Here is a 23,677-nt window from a genome sequence, read left to right as displayed (position 1 = left end):
GAGCTTAAAGATCCCCTATTGAACACAATGTACTTTTTAACAACGCTCTAAGGGTAATGTATCCTGAAAGACAGTTTATGAGCACATAAAACATCATATTTCTCCCTTGTTTGCACCACTTTTGAGAGAAGAGGCATTACCAACCAGGGATGTGTAGCAAAACTAGGTTCCTCTTTTTATGTTGTCTATTTTTTAGTACCGGTTTGGGCACCGTTTTAGAAGTATCGATTTGGTACTATTGTTGATATACCGTATTTTCCGGACCATAGGGCGCACCGGATTATGAGGCGCACTGCCGATGAATGGTCTATTTTTGATCTTTTGATCGGACGCGCAGAATTTTTCAGGACTTATGCAGATCCCAAATACACATCAGCAGGTACCAGAAGGTAAGAAAAGTTGCTTTTGCATAATATTGCGAAACAAAATGCCAGATAATATGTCTTACCTTATACACACACCATAATAATACTCGGCGGTAATAAAGCGGTGCGGCTTCATAGCTTTTGATAGATTTTTGATCGCCGTGTGTAATATTCTATATTTTCAATGGAACATTTAAAATGTTGGTGTTGTTTACTTGAGATCCATCATAGTGCAGTCTACACGTATCTCTTATGTTTGACTGCCATCTACTGGTCACACTTATCATTAAACCATGTACCAAATAAAATAGCTTCGAAGTGGGTATGCTCAACCAAAATTATTCCTTACATTAGGCGCACCGGGTTATAAGGCGCACTGTCGAGTTTTGAGGGGAAAAAAAGGATTTTAAGTGCGCCTTGTAGTCCGGAAAATACGGTGCTGTAAAAGTAAACTAAACAATACCTATTCCTATTCCCCAAATTTCCAAGTTCTTATCATGACCAATAAATGAAACCGCATCTGACCTGCCCTGAGCTGAATGAGGTCGCCCATTATACACACCCACCACCCAAGAACAAAAAAAAGAAAGAAACGGGTTTTGCTACACATCTTAAAATACATCCTGCATGTCTGCAACAACAATCCATCGGTCAGCTTTGGATGTGGGAGCTGTAAGTTCAGTCTTTTCAAATCTATTCATATTAAGTTAAGTTAAAGTTAAAGTACCAATCATTGTCACACACACACACACACTAGGTGTGGTGAAATTTGTCCTCTGCATTTGACCCATCCCCTTCTCCACCCCCTGGGAGGTGAGGGGAGCAGTGGGCAGCAGCGGTGGCCGCGCCCGGGAATCATTTTGGTGATTTAACCCCCAATTCCAACTCTTGATGCTGAGTGCCAAGCAGAGAGGTAATGGGTCCCATTTTTATAGTCTTAGGTATGACTCGGCCGGGGTTTGAACTCACAACCTACCGATCTCAGGGCGGACACTCTAACCATTACGCCACTGAGTAGGTTACGAATATATGTGTACGAATTATATACGAATAGATTTGCCGTTACCTATTTTAACCTCACTCATAAACATCTTATGAAGGGACTCTCTGTGAATGTAGCTAGCTATGCACAGCAGGAAACATTGTAACTCTGCTTCTTAATACACCTCACGCACACCTGGTCTGCCAGATAAAAAGAAAACAGAAAGTATTCAGACACCTCTAAATTCTGTTCAAAAATAACAATAGAAAAAGACTAGTGAGATATATAGCAACTTTTCCCGGAGACACCAATGGAGACTCTAACATGAGGCAAGTATCGCTCTTTCCAACGATCCGATGCATCACTCCCTTCCCCCATCTAAAAGACTTACTGACAGAATATTTATTATATGTATTTGTATTTCTAAGCATATTTGTTTTGCTTTTTCCATGTTTTTTGCTTACTTTTTGGATGCCACAATGTCAATGTAAAATTACATGCACATGCGTCATGGCCATTTATGCAAATTAGACCCACCTCCAACCCACCACCACAAATAGATTGCAGTCCTGTTGGAAACAATGAAGTTTGTTTAATGTGTTTTTCTAGGCTAACTTAGCATGACGCTGCTACTGTTAGCATTGTAGCTCACATAGCTATGCTGGTGTCCTTCGTTTACACCTCTTAATGTTACGTTGTTGTGTGTGATACGTTGGACAAGCACATAACTACAGTTTATATACTGTATACATAGTGAAAAAAGTGCACTTTGTCAACAAATGCAGATTATTAGCACTACAGGGGCCCTATTATGCAAAACCAACTTTTTTTTTACCCATTGGTACCTGCTTATGTGTATTTAGGATTTGCATAAGTCCTGAACATTTGAAATCAAATTGTGGAAGTATTGCAGAGATATTTATAAAATAATCTTGCCTTCCTTCCTACTTCCTCCAAATGGTTCGTTTGGAATTGTGTTCAAGTGCAACGACAGCGGATTATCCATATATGGTAGAAATGTACCCAAACATCCTTGCGCAAACCAATTTAAATGTATATAAAACCGGCTGTGCTATAACATCATGTCGACAATGAAACCCAATGAAGGAAAATGCTCTGTTTGTTTGCTTTAACTAGCACAACTCACTACACTAACTTTCAGCCTCATCTGAAGCAAAAAGTGCCTTACTTTTAGCTTTTACGATTTTTGGCAATGTGCCTTTAACTGTAGAAGTCGTTTCAAATGTGTGTGCAAAGATTAGCCCTGTTTTATCCAAAGACCTTCACAAAAAGATAGATTTTTCTAAATAAAATACTTTAAATGGCGAGCTTGGTGACTACTATTTATGGCAATGAAGGAGGTTAGAAATGCGTGAATTATAGATTAGCAATGTTAGCTCAAGTTGTTGGGTAGCTAGCTTATCCTTCTAATGTAAGACAATAGCATCAATGTCTTGAGGCAAAATAAAAAATGAATTTTCCAAAAACGACTTTTAATTGGATCAGTGCCTACTGTGTTTGAATTAACCAGTTAGTAATATAATCCAGTATGACTTTCGTGATACTGTATAGCCATCCATTGCTTACAAGTGTTCAAAGCAGCAGCAGTGAAAGAATTAAAGTGATATAGAAAAGAAACGCATTTTATTGTCAATATACATATTGTCAATATATAATATGTATACGTTCAGAATTTTGCATTGGAGAGATAAATACTCAGTAGAAGTTTAAACCTTAGTGTATGTTACAGACCTGCAGCCTGGCTTCTGATTCCATTCTCTCTTCTGCCAACATTGTCTCCTTATCGCGCCGACAATAAAACACGGGGAGCCTGTTGATCTCGCTATATTATCTAGGATGTTGTGTAGTGGTCAAGGTCACTCATAACTGATGATTGGTGCCAGTCAACAATGTCCAAAATGAGCATTAAAAGTAAGAAAACTCAAAATTGCACAAAAAAAAAAAGTGACCGGTGGGGGCGAAGTGAGGAGAGGTTAATTTGCATCTAACAACTCCGCCTCTCAAAACTAGTCGTTTTGAAAGGGAGCAAAAATATGGCTTACAAAAAACTCTTCCAAGCACTTATTTAAACTGTCAAATTTCAGCATCAAGGCGGGATTTCGACTGACACACTTCCGACACACTATTGTGGGACCTCCGAAACGTATTCCAAATTGAAAAATAATATACTACAGGACCTTTATAAAAAGAAAAAGTGCCCATGGAGGTGATTTTCTGGTCTTAAAGCGGCAAAAACTTCCATTAATTTCGGTATGGCCGTCAGCCAGTAAGGAGCCATCGGCAGCAATAGCAGGCAGTGAGTGACAGGTGTTTAAGGCTGATTGCTGCACCACTTACTGATGTTCTCGGTGGGCACTTTGACGATGGCCGGCTCGATCAGGTTCTCGGCAAGGACAAACGCCCCTTCCTCCAGGGTATCCAGTAACATTGTGGCGGCGTGCGTTTGTTCCGTGGAATTCATGTCTTTCCAGGACTTCAGAGCTTCCGGCCTCAGGAGGTTGTCAACGGTGTCCACAATCGCCTGTATCCATGGAGACAAGTGAAATGTCAGACCGCACATTCCCGGCATCGTAACTCCAGGATTTAATAACGCAGAAAGGCACGGAGGGTTGGGGGGAATTTGTTGAATGATAAAAAGGGCATGCATTGCCTACAGTGACAGCTGAAATGGATGTATCGACAACACTGCAACTGAAGCAATGAAGAGGGTTAAGGGGAGTCCAGTAACTGAAATAATCGTATGCAGGACTGTCGGGAAAGTAAAAAGATGCTTTTTAATTTTCTAATTAGTTTGTGAAATACTTAAGAGCTGAATAACAAAATAACAATGTGTTTCCGCTGTTGTGAGCAGGTACAGTCATGTGAAAAAAATGAGGTGCAGTTGTTATATTCCTGAACCGCTGCATACAAAATGTTGAACATTTTACAAAACATCCATTCATTTAGTTTAGATAATTATGAGTCATGTATTGGAATATGGGATCCATTATTTAAATTTGTTTTAACTATTAAATGAACCTAAAATATGACTTATTTTATCTTTGTGGAAAATATTGGACACAGTGTGTTGTCAAACTTATGAGATGTGATGCAAGTGTAAGCCACTGTGACACTATTGTTCATTTTTTAAATGTTTTTAATTTATTTTTTATAAATGGCTGTGATGATAATGTAAATGAGGTATTTCTAATCACTGCTATGTTGGAATTCTTATGAATATTGATACTGTTGTTGATATTATTAATTTTTGTTTGACTACTTTTGGATTGTTTTGTGTCATGTTTGTGTGTCTTCTCAATTGCTCTGTTGATTGCTATTCTGAATGTTGCTGGGTTGTTTGGTTTTGGAATTGGAATTGTATTATTCTAGTATTATAGTGTATTATTTTGTTGGACTGATAAATTAAAAAACAAACAAAAAAAACAAACATGTATCCTAACTGTGCTGCTGGTGATATTCTTCTGACATTTTCACGACACTGTGGCACTTTTAATCAACCCTTTTAGTCGTATCAATGAAATTTCTCACAGAGCTCAATGTGCTCTACAAAAACACCTACTTTAACTTTATGGTGTTCAGTCAAACTACCGTCAAATGTATTACTCACTTTGAAGGAGATTTATAATGAATTTGCTCTCTTTTGACCATAAATGTTGGTACGTTGGATACTCGTGTTCAACAATGCCAAAGCATCAAATCATAAGGTTCATGCATTTTGGCGTGAGCTTGCATGCACTTTTAGATGCCACTGGGTTATGCAGTCCAACTACGTCATGACGTCACTGCAAGGTGGAAGCACTTATTTAGACATTACATTCGGCTCTCAGTCAGAGAGGGAGAAGCTTCTCCCCACTACTTCAGGTATGAGGTAACAGAAAAGAAAAAGTAAGATAAAGTCATATTTTCATCTAAATGTGGCATGTGCATTCTACCACAGACCTGCGACATGCAGTGACGTTATTGCTGCTAAAATCGGACTTTTTATGCAGCTCAGAATCGATCGCCGAGTGTGCAGGTGTATCCAAAGTTTTGACCGGGTGAATCATTATGTTTATGAAGTGTATTTTTTGACCTGGGAAAAAAATGGTGGTGACAACTTCAAGATATATAGTACAGGCCAAAAGTTTAGATACACCTTCTTCTTAATTTTCATGACTATTTACATTGTAGATTGTCACTGAAGGCATCAAAACTATGAATTAACAAATGTGGAGTTATGTACTTAACAAAAAAAGGCGAAATAACTGAAAACATGTTTTATATTTTAGTTTCTTCAAAATAGCCATCCTTTGCTGTGATTACTGCTTTGCACACTCTTGGCATTCTCTTGATGAGCTTCAAGAGGTAGTCACCTGAAATGGTTTTCACTTCACAGGTGTGCCTTATCAGGGTTGATTATTGGAATTTCTTGCTTTATCAATGGGGTTGGGACCATCAGTTGTGTTTTGAATGAGAAAGTGTCCAAACTTTTAGCTTGTACTGTATATTTAAACAGTGTACATTCTCAAAAGATAAATGATAGGTGTAACAATTGATAGATACATCGATAGATTGATTTATATTCCTAAATTTCAAGTATATCGATCTATGCTCGGCAAGTTTGCCTTCCAAGAGATAGTCATCGATCAAAGATTGTTTTAAAAGGTAATCGATCAATTTGATTGATATCAGAAAATGGAAAACTTTGGATTTAAGAATGATAGACTATATATGAAGTTTAGCACTAATAATAAAGATTTTAAACGTTAAGTCTATTTTCCCCTCTGTGGCGTCATCAAAACAAAAATGGCGGATATCTACGGTGGTCGAGGAAGGTCATAACAAACGCAAACGCCACAAGACAATAATGTAACATCTGTGACATGTGTGTCTGTGTGCCTTTAAGAGGTGGTGCTGTTGTGTGTGACGTGTGCCAGAGTGGCAGCGTGACTCGCAGACACACATTTCAATATCATAACTTTCAGCTACAGCACCATTGCAAAAGCCACAACAAATACAAACGTCACAACACAGAGCAACAACTTTAAACCACACAATGGAAGTGACAGCGGTGCAAGTTACGGCGACGCACTGATTCCTGGAACACAAGGAGAAATCCTTTCATGAGAAATAAATAAATACAAAAGATGGATGAAGGAGGCTATGGAAATTAGGAAGCGACGGACCATCAACAGGGATGAGGGGGCATACATGTTTCCTCACACCTGGAACGCTGTCTGTCATCGGCGATGCCAGATCGAAGAACAGATACTGTATGGCCGAGTCAGGTAACATTATTTAGCAGATAAATCTACTCTTAAAATGTTGGTTACTGTACTATTATTGAAAATTGTTTGAATGTTTAAAATAAGAGCAGAACATGTTTCCTCTTGTTAATTCAACCTATAGTGCTGTTTGTGCTCTATTCAAGTAAGATGTGAATGAATTGGCCATTAATTGTTGTTTACTTGCTTGTTTGTCTCCATAATTAATTTATACTTCCTACTATCCAAATAAACAGTCTCAAGTAAGCATACTATACCTTACAAGAATTAACAGGATACTAGGAAACTTCACCAGCAGTGTCTAACATCCAGTATTTATTTCACAGTCACACTGCTGAATTTCTTTTTCTAAAAAGTTGCTGAATCAAATTCAACTCACTGAACTGTTTGGTATTGTATCGTTCTTAAAATAATAATATCATTCCTGAATCATATCGGCAATCACAAATATCTAGTCCGATTCGAATTGTTGTTAAAACAAATCGTTACATCCCTAACAAATGATGATTGTTTATAGATTAAAAACATCAGTGGTTCCCTTTAACTGGAAGATTGGTTGAAAAACATGGCCACCATTATAAGGGAACTGCACTTTTTGGGGGAATTTTGCCTATCGTTCGTTAAGCAAAATGCATTTGCAAGGGCATGGGCAGGACTTAGTAGTTAGTTTTCCATCATTAAATCTTTTTCTGAGAATATCAGTAGTACACATATGCTAGCATGACTTACAAAGCCTTTTGACAACAACCATCGGGGCACCGCAATGGCTGTACATTCCAAAATAACAATCTTGTGCTCGCTACAACCTTGCAAGCAATTTTCCCTCAGGAAGGAGGGCATTATCGTCAAATCCAAAGTGGTAGTCTGACTGAGGCAATACAAAAAAAAATAAAAAAATGGTTTGTTTTCAATGTCAATCCTTTCATTTCCTGCTTTGTGATAAGATGGAAGTAAGCAAAACATTCCACGCTAGTATCATATGTTGATAAAACAGCTTTGACCCAGCAAGGCTTGAGTTCACAACTACTCCTCAGTCCCGCTAGGTCACACATTCCTGAATCCGGAGCGTCTCGGAGTGGCGATTAATCCTGCAGCGACAATTTAACCCTAGGTGCCATTAGCCACGGCAAGCGCCACAACAATAACAGTAATTAACCACGCCGTGGCCCTGCTCATGATAACAATTAGTCACAGCTGTGATTATCCAAAACACTTAAATGACCACACGCTGTCGTCTGCCTGGAATAGCGAGGCAGCTGATCGAGCAATAATGATTAATCGATCGCTTCATATTAACGACAGCCACTGACCTTGAAGGCTTTCCACCGGCGTTAACTTGTTTTAATGTGTGTGTGGAGGACAGTCGGAGTAGGAGATGTTACAACCAGGAGGATTTATGCCTCCTCCCTTTGACCGATGATCCATCCTCAAGGGTAACGTGAAATCCACACCAATAATGGAAAAAAAGGAGCACGGGCAAAGACTGCGATGTGATTGAATTCCTTCTGATTGTCACCTGAGTGACACTTTCATCAGAGGCATAAAGCGGAATATTTGCTCCCTACAGTTGTGGAGTGGCATTTACGAATACAGCCAAACTAAATCTGTCCGACTTTGGTGGATTTTGTCATTTTCTAATAGAAAATTGGAAATACCGTATTGATGTAGATAAATGTATGAACTAAAAAAGCACTCAGAGAGTGGATAACTTCCAATTTAAAAAAAATAAATCATGAATCCAGACGGTGATCTAGATCACTCACAAAATTTAATGACTTGTTGTTCCTTATCCCATTTCTGACATATGCTGAAAGTTTTATCAAAATATGCCGATAACTTCTTCAGTTATTTATAGCGGAATGAAAGAAATGGCGTGAACCCTCTTGTCAGTCATCTATTGTCTTTGTCTCTGTGGGTGCAAGCGGGACCACGGACATACATGTACATGCATATAGAAGTTGAAGCTTGTAACGTTAACATAAGGTATTTTAGTAGAAATGATCCTAATCAGGCTGAAAACGTAACCAGTTGTTCCTTATCCCAATTCGGACATTTCCTGAAAGTTTCGTGAAAATCCCCTCATAACTTTTTGAGTTATCTTGCAAACTAGCTAGCAAACTGGCTAACTGACAAACCCCTATGATCGCATAGCATAAAAAGACTTTGTCGAGAGCAGCAGTTCTCAACTGGTGGGTATTTCCCTTTTAAAGATTCATTCGAACGAGTACAGCTCCTTTAAGGGAACGACAAAAAGTATTTCACAGTTGTGAGCTATTCTTACTTGTGCATCTCAATAAATGAGAATATAGAGCAAAAGTTTTACGATTTCAAGAGTTCAATTAACACAAGCAATCGAAGGCTCGGGAGTGTTTGCAGTTTGTATATCAATTAGAGCTTACACGGGTAGTTTTCATTAATGTATTAATTTTATGGGATGTGAATCTTACAACTCACAACGTGATTCCGATTCTTGGGGTGACAATGCGATTCAGGTACCATGTGTGACATTTTCTAACATGTGACGTCAGCAAATATATATATCATAATATATGGTAGAGGTTTACCCAAAGAGTTATGCGGGAAACCGCTATTGTAATCAATAAGCTACTTATTTTTCTCTATCCTCTTGTTGTGGGGCAGACTGACTCGTACATGCACATGCATCCCCTCCACTGTTGCCATTTTTAATAAAACTAGCATAGAGTTCTAAGCTATATCTGTCAGTAGCCTCCATATGAAAGCACTAAAAAACTACAACATGGCTGACAGGGAGAGGAAGCAGTCGAAGTGGAGGCTTGTAAAAAAGACCGCCCACAAAACGGCGCATCTTGAAGAGCGGTTTAAGATGGTATATAAAACATGATCCATGCAAGATTTTGACCAAAGAACCACCATTACATGTTGCGTAGACCACAAAGAAGTGTTTTATGCCCCCAACCTCCTTTTAGGGATAATGGTGGTTCCCACAGCCAATCCAGTTGAGACAAACTGGTCTAGAGATTTGTTCAGTAGTACCTCAGTTTTAATACGCACTAATTCTCGATAAAAAAACGTCACCTCAGTTATCTTTCGGCCGAACATTGCGGGTAACAAGTATTTGGTTTGCACAATAAATACATCAAGTGCCCAAACAAAGAATCCCATGCACTCTCTTTTTGATATGCCTGCAAAATACGTCAAAGAAAGAAATAAAGGGGCGACTGCTCGCACTTTTCTCACAAAGATGTGAGAAACACTCTATAATTAAGGAAATAACTCAAAACAAAGTACTCCCCAAATTCCTCTCATCCACGTCTTTGCTTACAAGAGTATTCGATAAAGGTAAAAGTGATGTTCAACTTAATTTATCCAGCCAGCAATAGATTGTAGTCCTGCCGAACGAAATTGAATGTCAGAGATTTATAAGGCACTTTCTGTGTTAGCCCAATTTGCACATTCTAAGTTATACTTACACGGAAATCTGACATATATTACTTAAAATAGGCAAAATAAACTGCCAACAGAACAAGACCAATTTTCTTGATAGGTAAGTTATAAAAATCGGATCAGTTTTTGTGTCATGCGTCGGCGTTGTTCGCCACATTAAAGATAGCCCACTCAAGAAAATGAGCTCTAAATGTCTGGGGATGATACTGACAAAAGTAGAACGGAACATTAATGGGTTCCGAAATTAAACCCAGAGATAAAGTGTAAGTATAAAAGGGGGGGCTATGAGGAGAAAAGGCCGATGAGAAATGATATAATGTAAGCAAGTGAGCACAATGCCACTTTGATCACACTTGTGGCTGACAGGGAGGTGCAATTACAACCGTGGGAAGGCAATTATTCACACAATGTATAAAGAGGCGAGAACAGAGAAGACGGGGTGAGAAGTAGAGTGTGCGGAGGAGAGGGTGGTGAAAGAACGATGCTTGAGTGATAACATTGGAGGAGGACAAAGATGGGAGAGATACTGATGGAAGGAGTTCATGAGGAGGCAGCCAAGCACATACAGAGAACAACAGTCAACGACATCATTTTGTTGCTGCATGCTGCTAAGCAAGGGACCGGGTCAAAAAAATTATAATAAAACCATAATGTAGAGGCTATCTGATGTACCTTCATGTACGCCCTGCATGTCTTCTCTCGCTTTTTAAGCTTTTGGCAGAAAAAAGGGGGTGAGAAACAGGAGAGCGGTAAATAACCAGGCCACTTACCAATAAATTACTTGTGCTAATGGGGTGGGGGGAGGAAGAGTAAATTTCATGTGGAAATGACGCAATACTCCTCAAAGCCGATATAAGAAGAATTAAAAAAAACTGCTGAGACAAGGTTTTCTCCCCATTAGTGAGGCTTTACCATTACAGAAGCCAGATGAAGATAAACAATGTGCCGTGAGGTCATTTATATGTTCTGCCAAGGAGGGAAGAAGATGCTACAAACTCCTTTGTTGCTCTCTTGGCACTTAAATGACTCCTTTGCTTTTCCTAATTAAGTCAAACTGTAGGAAAAAGTACATGCTGTACTCTCAGAACAAATACATGCAAATGTTCTTTTTGGAGTGTTTAAGGCTGATAAGTTAAAGTTCTGTAGGTACACTACAGTAATATTACAAGCACATTATAGTAGGATTCATTCTGCAATATCACAATTGTAATAAATTGGAACCAGCAATGATGACGATACACCTAAAACTGTGAAACAACAGAGATGATGCATTTATGTCCCTTGCATTGTAGCAATAGTCACAACACATATGAACAAAATACATCATTTTCTTTAAAGGCAGTGCATAAAGTAGCATTTCAGTTGGACATAACTATGCACAAAACATCAAAAAGTATTATTTTTAGTGAGTAATCTATGATAAAAGTGTATTTTAAGAGAATATGTATTATATAAAATCAAACAAAAATGTTTACACCCAAACTAAATTTACTAGGTACAATAAGGAAATGATGGGGAATATAATGTAACAAAATAGAACAGCAGAAATGTTTATTCAGCAATGGAAGTAAGGGACAACAATTATTTAGGTTTCATTTTACTGTATTTTTTAATCCTTATTTTTATGAATATAAAGCATTTAGAAATACATTTTAATATAACAAAATATATATATGTTTCATACACAGTATTTATATGATGAATAAGGTTTAGAGTCAAACTAAATTTACTAAGCAAAATTAGTCATTAATAATGGAACAATATTAATGATTCAGATTTTCATATTATTGTATTTTCTATCAATATTTTTATTCATAAATGTTATGAATATATTTTAAACGTTTAAAAAAAAATATTATCATTTTTATATTTTCATAAATGATACCAATGTAATATATATATTTAAAAAAAAAAAATCTTGACCGATTGGCCAGGCAAAGTCCCACTGATGACAAATAAAAGAAAAAGAAAAAGGGGGTTGTCAGTTAATCACAGAAAAGAAACCCCAATGAAGGCTTTGAAGTTTGTATAAAATAAAAATGTATATTTTTAAATATTTTTTCTATTATTTATTTGTATTTTTTTCATAACTTTAAAAAATTTGAACTTTAATTTTTTTTGTATTATATTACTGTATTTCTAACACGGTCACGCCAATGTATAAATTGTTTTTCATTCTATTGAAGTACAACTTTTTGAAAAGACTTTGTTGAAGAACTGTCAGGAGATGCAGGGAGTTGGCGTTGCTCCTCACTTGACTTCAACTAAGCGCTAGTCACTGTCACAGCTCTAAAAGGCGAGTATGGAGTGACGCTGGCTGTGTTCCATTCCCAGGGTGGAATGACATCCCTCAGGACCAGACCTTGTTCCCTCCACCCCACACTGTTATTAATCAAGTGTGTGTTTGCATGTAAACGAGGGCACGCGCCACCTTGTGTCTGTGGATTTATCGCCCCTGCTGTCCCGCTGATGAATGCCTTGAGCGCGATCAGACGCAGGGGTGAAAGGGGTTACAAAGCTGAGGTTACAACGGGCCCAAAAAGTACATTGTACAGTACCTTGTTGAAGCTGCGTCCAGCCGAGTCCTTCTCGCTGGGACGAAGTGCCTGCAGCTGAGCGTCCAAGATGTCCACAAGCTGCTCCATGAGGCGCACCGACGAGCTCACGTCGCCGGCGAAAACCGGGCCCTGCGTGTGGTGGGCCAGCTCGTTCGCTAGATTGGCGGCGTTTTCGCCGCTTCGGATCTGGCAAAGGGAGCGAGGACGTGTGAGTGAGTGAACAGCATCATGGGCAGAATTGATGTCATTACGAGGCGTGCGTGTGTTCCCTCGTTGTGTTACTTCTGCATACTTGTGTCCAGCGCACATGCTCATCTTCACTCAACTGCGAGTACACTAAGTTGATGCACTTTTTACATACAACAATGCACTAAACAGCGGAAAACTGACTGCCGTTGGCAATTAACACACACTAAATGTTCCTTGTTGCAATGTTGTCGCCATCCACAATTCATTTTTATATTTGTGCATCTGCAAAAAGCTCAAAGTTGGACTAAAGCGCTCCAAATTTTGTTAGGCTTAGACCAGGGGTGTCAAACTCATTTTAGCTCAGGGGCCGCATGGAGGAAAATCTGTGCACACGCGGGCCAGACTATCAAAATCATGGCATTAAAACAAAAAAATAAAGACAACTTTAGATTGTTTTCTTTGTCTTATTTTGGCCAAAAATAGAACAAACACATTCTGAAAATATTACAATAAAAATATAGGGGAAAAAAACGGCAGCGGTTAAGTTTAGATCCATGAAGGAAAGAAGAGAGTGAATGAATGTTTACAACTGAATACATTTACATCCATCCATCTTCTACCGCTTGTCCCTTTCGGGGTCGCGGGGGGCTGCACACTGGCGGAAGGCGCAGTACACCCTGGACTAGTCGCCACCTCATCACAGGGCCAACACAGATAGACAACATTCACACTCATATTCACACACTAGGGACCATTTAGTGTTGCCATATGCATAAAAATGTGTTTTCCTTTGTATTATTATTTTTAATGAATTCATCAACGTTTATGACAACCTTTTTTCAAAACACAATATAGAATGTGTGATATAGCAGGATAATGCATACATTTATAATTTGTTTTCAAAACGGTTACAAAAAAGTGGGACCCCAAAAATTTACTGTGGGACCCCATTTTTATGATTTGTTGGGGTCCCTGTAATGAGTATTGGCGCATGCAAAACAGCAGCAGGCAGCTGTGGCCTGCAGGCCGGTTCTAATACTAATCAAATATCATCCCAGAGGCCATTGACTTTGACACATAGGGCTTAGACCAGTGGTTCTTAACCTGGGTTCGATCGAACCCTAGGGGTTCGGTGAGTCGGCCTCAGGGGTTCGGTGGAGCCTCCGCCACGGAGGTAAAGACACATCCGACTTATCGTGTAAATAATAACTTCTCCCTATCGCCGTATTATGGATACCCCCAAACAATGTTTCCTCTAATTTTCCATCTGATTTGCAGGTTGTTTGTTTCTTCGATTGAAACTTTTACTAGCAGATTGCAAAGGAAGAGAATACATTATATGAAACAGTACAGTTTACACAGTACAATACATATTCTGTACAATTGACCACTAAATGGTAACACCCCAATACGTTTTTAAACGTGTTTAAGTCGGGGTCCACATTAATCAATTCATGGTAATGTGTGTAATTTGTTGTGAGTTCATGCACTGTGTTGGTTTTGTTCTTTGAACAAGGTGATGTTCATGCATGGTTCATTTTGTGCACCAGTAAAAAAACATAACTTTTTCTTGAATTTGAAAAAAATAAATGTTTCTTTTTCACTAAAAAAGGGTTCGGTGAATGCGCATATGAAACTGCTGGGGTTAGGTACCTCCAACAAGGTTAAGAACCACTGGCTTAGACAAAATATCGCTATATCATACAGAAAGTGCAAATATGTACTCTCAAGTGGAAAACAGATTTTTCTTGGCAGTAAAAGCATGCCCAATGTTTGTTGTTGCTTTGTTGTCGCCATTCACAATTAATTGTAATGTTTTTTTCATAATCAAAACGCTCAAAGTTGGACTAAATCACTTTAAATTGGACATGATACAGTAAGTTACTATGTATGGTAACCTTGAGGTCAGAAATGCTGTATTTTCTATTACAGCATGGCTACCATTCAGCTAAAAGTAAAAATATGTTAGATAAATATCGAACTCTAATACACTCAATGGTGTCATGTGGCGCAAGCTAGCACGAAAATATGCATTCCCAAGTGGAACAGGGACTTTCCCAGGTAATTAAAGAATACTAAATGTTTGTGGTTGCTCCAAGTTAGCGCTGTCATTACCACTCACAATGTATTTTTATATTTTTGCCTCTGTGAGAAGTTGGACTAAAGCGCTACAAATTGGGCTTGTGGTGAATTACGACATACCCTGGACTCTGTATAGCTGTATTCTACACTGCTGTTGCTCAGCTAAGTTTAGCTTATCATGGACCTGAGGTACAGTGTCCTTAATGCATAGTTTGGAGTAATAAAAGCCGTCTTTCAACTTGTGTATAATTTTTTTTACATTTGGTGTTAACAAGAAAATATGCATTATCCAGCGATGAACCGACTTTCCCAGGCAATTAAAAGGACAGCAAATGTTTGTTGTCGCTCCAAGTTAGCTTTGAAGCTGTCGTCGCCATTCACAATTTATTTGAATGTTTTGCATCTGCGAGGAGCTCCTAAATATGCTCTCACAAGTCAAAATGTTTTTAAGAATACAAATTGATTTGCGATATGAGTTCTATTACCCCACACTGTGCTTAAAACTGCAGTATGGAATCTTGAGCGCAGCTTCCTGTTTGATGTGTCTCCCGAAATGTCTTTTTGACAGCACAGAGGAACTCAGTCTGAACTTGCTGCATTCAGGAGGTGATTTTATCCCCCGCCATTGCTTCCCTTTAGATGCATTGCTTTGTGCATTGTTTTGTTGAAATCAAAAAGGAAAAATCACTGAAGAAATGAGCTGTCACGCTACGACTGGAGCGCTTACGCCAGACTACCGAGCTGGAAAGTCCAGTGATCTGGAATCTAGGTTCCATCTCGGATGCTTAACTTTTGCATTGTGTGTGAATGGACTATAAACAGCTACTTTTTTCCCGTGCTTTGTACTCTGCGGCTTATAAAACAGTGCGGCTAATTTATAGATTTTTTACGCTGATGGCCAAAATGTAAATAGTTTAAAAAAAAAACAAGCAAAGACACTGAAAAGGTATGTTATTGTTTGTGCTCTGTCGCTATCTTTTGGACAAGTTCACTCACCAGAAGTGCTGCAGTGCTCTTCGGTTTAGAGCTTTTAACCAGAAGCACAAGTGACGTTCCATCTTCTAGCTGTTCATAGCGTATTTACTCCTATGGATTCTTCATTCATCACTCCAAACAACATTTGTAAGTATTACAATATAACAAAATTAACCAAATGAACTAAATAACTATCCATAGTTTCTAAACTGTCCCATGTATGATGTCTGTAGGAATGTTTTCATGCATATTTGTACGTGATATCTTAATTGAATCAAGCAAGCGTCGTTAGCATTAGCAATACACCCATTCATCACGGTTCACCTGACAGATAAACCATGACGGATTGGTGGGTGCACTATCCACTTCAGCCACTCGATGGCAAACTTCAATATCAAAAGACGAATATTAAATGTATTTTGTAGAAATTCCAACTTTGACCACAGCATCAGTTGCCATGTAGAGTGGTGCTTTCCATCATTTTCAGTACACTGCATTGCAAAATGAATAATCCCCCTTTTCCTCTCACGCAAGATCCATCCAGGAATGGGGCCATATGAATCCCTTCTCTACTGTATATTACTAGCATGTTTACGGGTGTCTGTGTTAGTATTATTAACTTTTTAACTTACATTGGCATTCTTTTTGTATTGTTTCAGTTTCACAAATTCCTCAGTAAATTCACCAAGACATCACCGTGGCGTCATTGAGTCTGTTTAGCTGATTGGAGGCTATACATGTGTTAAAGGGCAACTGCACTTGTTAATGAACTTTGCTTATCATTCTCAATCATTATGTAAGACAAGAACAAATATGTTTTGTTTTTTTAAGCATTTTAACTCATAAATAAACACTAGCAAAAGTCAGCTAACAATGGAGCCAAGGGGGATTCGCACTATTGTGTCTATATAGCGCTCTAAAAACCTCCAAAATCTTCAATCATTGTTTTATACACGCGCTGTAAGCATACATGTAATTTAGGAACAGGCCCAGTCATAATAACGCAATATATACGGATTTTGCTCTTTTTCATCATACGATGGTGTATTGATTTCACAGAAGCATCAAAACGTTCGCGTTTCCTACCAAAAACACCAACGCTATTTATCATGGCAGACTTCATGAGAGCCAACAACGACTACTTTGGCTCAAATGATGATCCAGAACCTCATATTTTTGAGCCTGAATATACGGAAGATGAGTGACAAGTAGATCCAGCAAGTAGCAGTATTGAAAAGTGCTGAACAAGAAATACAAACTATGAACATAGTAAAACAATCACCTACTGTACAATGTCAGCTCTCACTGGGATGCCGACTGATAGGATATTCATATAAAGATAGATAAAGAATTAATCATAACCTTGGAGCAGGTAAAAAAAAAAAAAGGTGCCGTAAACAAGCGTCTTTCTCACCATCTCCAAGTCTTAGTTGGATCTCAAAGTTTACCAACTTCTCAGTTTAAGGCAACAACCTTCTCCTCTCCAGGTGAGAGTCATAATTTATAATCTAGATCTAACTTTCAGCAACTCAGAGGCGATGCAGCAGCTCACCGGCGCAATACAGCATACAATAGTTAGTTCACTGTGTTATAAGACGCTAATACTTAATATTCAGGTCACGATATTGAAGTATTGTTGGCGCTTTTTGGATGTTTTAGAGGGCTTTATGGGCAAAATAGACGCAGTGACGTCATGAATCCGATTACCTCCATGGTCAGCTGACTTTTGCCAATGTTTATTACGAGTTTAAATGCATTTAAAAAAAAAACATGTGTTCCTGTCTTACATAAGGATTGTAAATGATAGGCAAAATTCCCCCCCCAAAAAGTGCAGTCCCTCTTTAAGTTTAACGGAAACAATGTTACAATATAACCTTAAAGTAGATTTGACGTTTAAAAGTAAGATGATACTTTAAGGCTTTTTTTTATTTATTTTTTTTAAAGAAGCATGTCTGTATTTAAAGGTTGCCCCTGCGTTGAACTTGCTAGTCGTAATGCTTACTGTGTACACATCAGCAAGTTCAGATGCTATTTCCATCATGGTTTCCTTTTACAGGATAGAGCCAAGCGAGCCAGTACTTCATGTTTGGTTTCAAGCGGTGAACATGTCATTTTTTTACAGTTATGTTTAGAAACAGTGTTTTCCGCCGCCTTTTTTCTTCTTCTTCTTTTTTACCTTTTGTGCCACTTCAGTCACCCAGTGAGAGGTGCAGTTGCTGAGGTCGGGGCCCTTGGAGCACCAGGTCCCTTCCACCGTACACAGGAAGGAGGCGACGCCTGCAGTAGCACAGAGCAAACACAGCAGTTGGAGAGAGGCCAAAGAGCGGCGTTCGGAATACCCCTGTTGATCTTTTTCATTCATGTACACCCTCCGCTGCAGGAAACTCAGCGTTACACGAAACCGGCCGTTTCCAAACATTGTTAAAACCCTCGCCAGCTTTTGTGGGGTTTACTGTGCATATGTGAAAATAATCACAGAGGGGGATTTTTGAGCAGGTTGAAGAAGGAAAACAACACTTTCCTGTGAGAATAGTAAACACTTCATGCGCTGCCTTAGAAGTGGCAATAAAACACGAGATTACTCCTAATGAATGCCTATTCACTGACAACAGCGTCAACATTTGTAGTCCCATCCCCTTTTAACCCTCTTCAGTCACAACACGTCTCAATCTGGCTTTCATCCCTTCCCATGTTGCCGCTTTATAATTTGACAGCGCTGTCAGTGCCTGGGACGGGGTGCGAAGGTAACTTCTGTTTGAGTACCAATTGTCAGCTCCAGCCGCTTAATGGCCATCAGCACAGCATCCGTCCAAAGTCATGTTTGTGCAAAATGGTGGACATTTTTTGGCAAATAATTGTCATCCCGTAGGATCGTCTAGATATACCCGTGCAATTACAGCACCGATATAATGGAACAGATAGTAGTTATTATGACAGATTCCTGTCGAACTCAATACATATAGCACATCGTCTAACAGTCTAAAACTCTTGCCATCATGAAACCTGTTTTACATAGGGATGGCCCAATCCCAATCATGGGTTCGGATTGGGCCGACATTTGCCTTTTTCCACTGATCGGCAGATGAAGAGCGTTAAACTCAAAGGAAAACAACAAAAACATGTAGGAGAGAAGCAGAGATGCTGTGAAAGGTTTTGCGATCATTTTATTTTTCTTATTATTAATTTTTTTGGGGGGGGATCATTTTTGTTATTGTTTACATACTAAGGGAGTACCGTATTTTTCGAGCTATACGGCGCACTTAAAATCCTTTCATTTTCTCAAAAATCGACAGTGTGTCTTATAACCCTGTGCGACTAATGTACGGAAAAATTCTGGTTGTGCTTACCGACCACAAAGCAATTTTATTTGGTACACGGTGTAATGATAAGTGTGACCAGTAGATGGTAGTCACACATACGAGATACATGTAGACTGCAATATGACGCCAGTAAACAACACCAAAACTTTAAATGTTCCATTAAAAATAAAGAACATTACACACGACACTCAAAGGTCTATCAAAAGGTTTTAGTATGACTTTGAAGCCGCACCGCTTGATGGATTGTCGGCCCTTTACGGCTACCGTAGTCAGAGATGCAAGTATTACTATGGTATGTGTATAAGGACCACAAAATGGCACCCATTAGCAGACATATTATCTGTTTCACAATATTATGCAAAACCAACTTTTCTTACCTTCTGGTACCTACTGATGTGTATTTCAGATCTGCATAAGTCCTGAAAATTTGCGCACTGTATTCCGTGCCGATGCCGTAGTCAATAAGCTTCTTCTTTTTCTCTATCTTCTTGTTATGGGGCATTCACCCTCTGCTGTTGACATTTCTAATATAAAGTAGCGTAAAGTTGTAATGTATATCTCGATATGGAAGCACTAAAAACTACCAGTGTAGTGAGTTTACATTATTCACCCACGGAACTTTAGTTATTAGAAAGTTCCGGTTGGACGGTTTTTCACGGGACACATTTCCAGCGTTGTTGCACTAGTGAGCCACGGATGAGGAGATGTTGCTCCGTTGTTGATTTAAGTAAAGTCTGAATGTCATTAAAACAGTTAGATCCATCTTTTGACACTTTGACAAAAATCATAATATGACCCCTTTAATGCGCCTTATAATCCGGTGTGCCTTTTGAATGAAAAAAACATCTGAATTGACCCGCTCATCCGCAGTGCGCCTTATAATCCGGTGCGGCCTATGGTCCAGAAAATACGGTAAGTCTCTGGATACAGGAAGGATTTGAGGGCAAAACCCAAATGATTTAAATGGGAGCACATGGTAGTTTTTGCTTTTGTTTAGTAAATGTGCACTAACCACTTTTTTATGTAAAAAATTGTTTATGTAGCATTCCATCCATCCATCCATTTTCTACCGCTTGTCCCTTTTGGGGTCGCGGGGGGTGCTGGAGCCTATCTCAGCTGCATTCGGGCGGAAGCATATCACAAATAAAATACATCATCTAATATACATAAATACTAGCACATTCTAAATGTAATAAGATATGTTTTATAATCATTTACTATGTTTTTTAATTTAGTTACTTGCTATAAATCATTTTTAGTTCTAAAATCTATTCATCCAGACTCGAAATCGGATCAGACCTGATGCCGAGAAATCCGATCGGACGCCGGGACATCCCTACACTGCAAAAAAGAGCTGTCGTAATATAAGATAAAAAGACTACATTTTAGGAAAAGTACTAGTGAAAACTAGTAAAAACTAATGAAAATATTTATCTGCATGGACAGATAGTTTTACTTGATACTTTTACTCACTTGATTCTGAATCAAGATTTGTATATCTAGAAATTAGCAGGACTTTTAGGATAGAAATACGTATTTTATTCTGAGTAAGTTCATTATTCAACTTGCAATTCCTAAATTAGGCATCTACGTGATGTTACAGAATCTTTAAACAATATTCTCTTTGTGGGGGAAAACCAAAATATCTTATTTGAATAGTTATTTTCAAAATTTTAACATTGTTAAACTACAATAGAAATAATATGATCAATTGTGCTAAAACTGAGATTAATCAATGACAAAAAATAAGTAAATATCTCCAAAAACTAGGGAAATAAAATGTTAAATCTTGGCAAGCGGCAAATAATTTGCAATGTAGTTATACATTCTGTGGTATTCTAGACTCATGTTATTTGTAATATCTAAGGCAATCAGTATTGTTGATACAACTGAGGGGTCAAGCATTGATGCATTGGAGGAGTAACTACTGTGTGTCACTTTAAGATAAAAACATGTCACCAATACAGCTGCTGTGTCACTTGACTGTAATCTAAAGGAAATATTCAGAAACGTGGAATAATTTTGATCTTATAGCACCAAGTAAGATAAATGTTCTTCTTTTCTCATTTACAATCTGGCTCGTTGACTAGAGTTGCACATTTAATATTCCTTTCTACGCAGATATCATATTTGCTCACTACTTATCTTAATTGCATGTCAAACATAGTGACTTTATTAACCTAGCAGATCACGACATTATAAAAAAGTAACAAAGTGTCAGTGCAATGTCAATACAATCATTTACCCACCACTAAATGAGTACTATTTAATACGGGCAATTTTTTTAAGTAGCATTTCAACATAATGTATTGTTAAATGCCAAAACAAAGCTAAACACTGTCATTTTGTTATGAAATATTTTGATATTTAAATTGAACATTAAAGTTCAACATGCAAATATGCCTAATTTAGCCGCACACCTTTTTTTTGATTCACATTCCCAAAAAAAAACGATTTACCTGAACTATGATTAAAAAGGACGACGGAGCCTCATTGTGCTAACTACAATAACGGGGCGGCATGGCGTAGTGGGTAGAGCAACCGTGCCAGAAACCTGAGGGTTGCAGGTTCGCTCCCCGCCTCTTACCATCCAAAAAAAAATCGCTGCCGTTGTGTCCTTGGGCGGGATACTTCACCCTTTGCCCCCGGTGCCACTCACACCGGTGAACTGAATGATGAATGATAGGTGGTGGTCGGAGAGGCCGTTGGCGCAAAATGCAGCCACGCTTCCGTCAGTCTACCCCAGGGCAGCTGTGGCTATGAAAGTAGCTTACCACCACCAGGTATGAATGAATGATGGGTTCTACATGTAAAGCGACTTTGGGTACTTAGAAAAGCGCTATATAAATCCCAGTTATTATTATTACAATATTAATTGTTTTGATGCGCATACGTTTTGTTTTGGCGTCTACCTTTTTGGCACAGAATCAGTGGATAGGATCGTGATTTTGTTACAATTGTTTTAGGTATTCACCATATTTCTTTTACATGCCCATATCGCCCTGAGTACCAGTGTCCCTTGCAGGGAACACTTGTTTTTGGTCCATTTCTATATGTCCCTAATTTCCCCAACGCGGAATGAGTAAAAATGAATAAAACCATATCTAAACATATTTAAATCCAATTTTCCTTTTGCAGAAAAGAGCTGTAAGAATCATAAGTGAAAATGCATACAGGGAACCCACAAACCCAATATTCAAACAGTTAAACCTATGGAAATGTAATAAATTGATAGAGTATAATATCTTAAAAATTATGTACCAAGCACATACAAAAATGTTCAACATTCAAAAAAGATTTGTTAAAAGAGAAAGTAACTAAAATTGAAAAGGAAGTGAGACCGATAATAAATTGAGATTTAGAACAGCGACAATAGAAAGGAGCATTTCAGTCAAAGGTGTAAGTTTATGGAGCAAACTGGACAGTGGAACAAAACAAAGTCAATCTCTTTCTGTATTTAAAAAATAAAAAATAAAAATTATGATGATGAAAAGATATGATTTGGAGTAAATTACGGTTTTCATGTTTGTTTATATTGTTGTATGTTATGAAATAGAAATATTGCCATAATAGGTTTTCTGCCATAATAGGTTTTCATGATTTATTTTAAAAAACAGAAAAGAAAAAAGGAAATTGAATAGAATTGTATACTACTTAAAACAAAAAATAATATTCAAGTTTGTGAAAAATTAAAGAGATTAAAAAAAGGCCATCAGAGAGCAAAGTCATAGCTAATCAAGCGAATGCAGTCTGCAGTTAGACAATCACAGCGTATGGTGGCCTCACCTCTGGTGCCTTTAGGGCAGGGCCTCTCCACAGTGGACCCCGTGTGGGTCTGGGGCCAGTCGATGGCCCGTCTCCTGGTGGCCTCACAGAAGCGTCTGGGCGTGGGGGGTAGCTCTGGCACGATGGGCCCCGCTGTCGCAGAGCCACGGGTGTCCTCAAACGGATCTCTGCCGTCCCGGGGGTCCGCTCCTCCAATTGTGGTGTCACCTTGGTTCTTGGCGGTGGGCGCCGCTGTGGTTGCCATGACGACGGTGGTCATGGGCAGGGGGGACGAGGACGAACCCACTGGAGCCACTAGAGCCAAAAAGATGTTGGAGATTAATCACACTAGGACATTTAACTGGACCTCGCTGGACTGCACTCACACTAAGCATTCTCGCTGCTTGTCCCATCACTTCTATTCTGCAGTTCTACTGCAATATCTCTGACGTTGAGGATTATATCCAGTCTTATTTAGAGACAGTCTGATTAATTCTATTGTTAAATATGTCAGTTATCATTAATGACTTTGGAAAGGAGTGACCGGGGTAATTAAATGATGCTTTATCACACACAAACATGTAGTCATGCGTGAGCGAGCGTGCTATGGGTTGGACTTTTGGATTATTTCCAGTCTTTGTATTTTGTTTCTACAGTATTGTCAAATGTGTGCGCTATTGTTAAGTAGTTATGAGAGGGGCAACCACATTACATTTCGCTTTGTTGCGAC

The 23,677-nt window shown here is 38.6% G+C and overlaps 1 protein-coding gene across 7 annotated transcripts in view; it reads right to left on the bottom strand.

Annotated features, from left to right (window-relative positions):
- The window catches only part of LOC133618712 (adhesion G protein-coupled receptor L2-like), a 230,169-nt gene that overhangs the window by 45,835 nt on the left and 160,657 nt on the right, over positions 1-23,677 (bottom strand). For 4 of the 7 annotated variants that reach the window (XM_061979315.2, XM_061979318.2, XM_061979320.2 and 1 more), the window contains exons 6-10: positions 22,969-23,262; positions 18,039-18,139; positions 12,617-12,802; positions 10,731-10,769; positions 3,706-3,889 (exon numbers count right to left, since the gene is read on the bottom strand). In XM_061979315.2, coding sequence (XP_061835299.1) covers positions 3,706-3,889; positions 10,731-10,769; positions 12,617-12,802; positions 18,039-18,139; positions 22,969-23,262 — 804 coding nt within the window. The remainder of the gene's footprint in view (positions 1-3,705; positions 3,890-10,730; positions 10,770-12,616; positions 12,803-18,038; positions 18,140-22,968; positions 23,263-23,677) is intronic. The other 3 variants (XM_061979317.2, XM_061979319.2, XM_061979316.2) reach the window with 2 other exon arrangements.

Source organism: Nerophis lumbriciformis, linkage group LG19 (genome assembly GCF_033978685.3).
Source record: "Nerophis lumbriciformis linkage group LG19, RoL_Nlum_v2.1, whole genome shotgun sequence".
Lineage (NCBI taxonomy): Eukaryota > Metazoa > Chordata > Actinopteri > Syngnathiformes > Syngnathidae > Nerophis > Nerophis lumbriciformis.
This window is presented reverse-complemented; position numbering and strand designations above follow the sequence as displayed.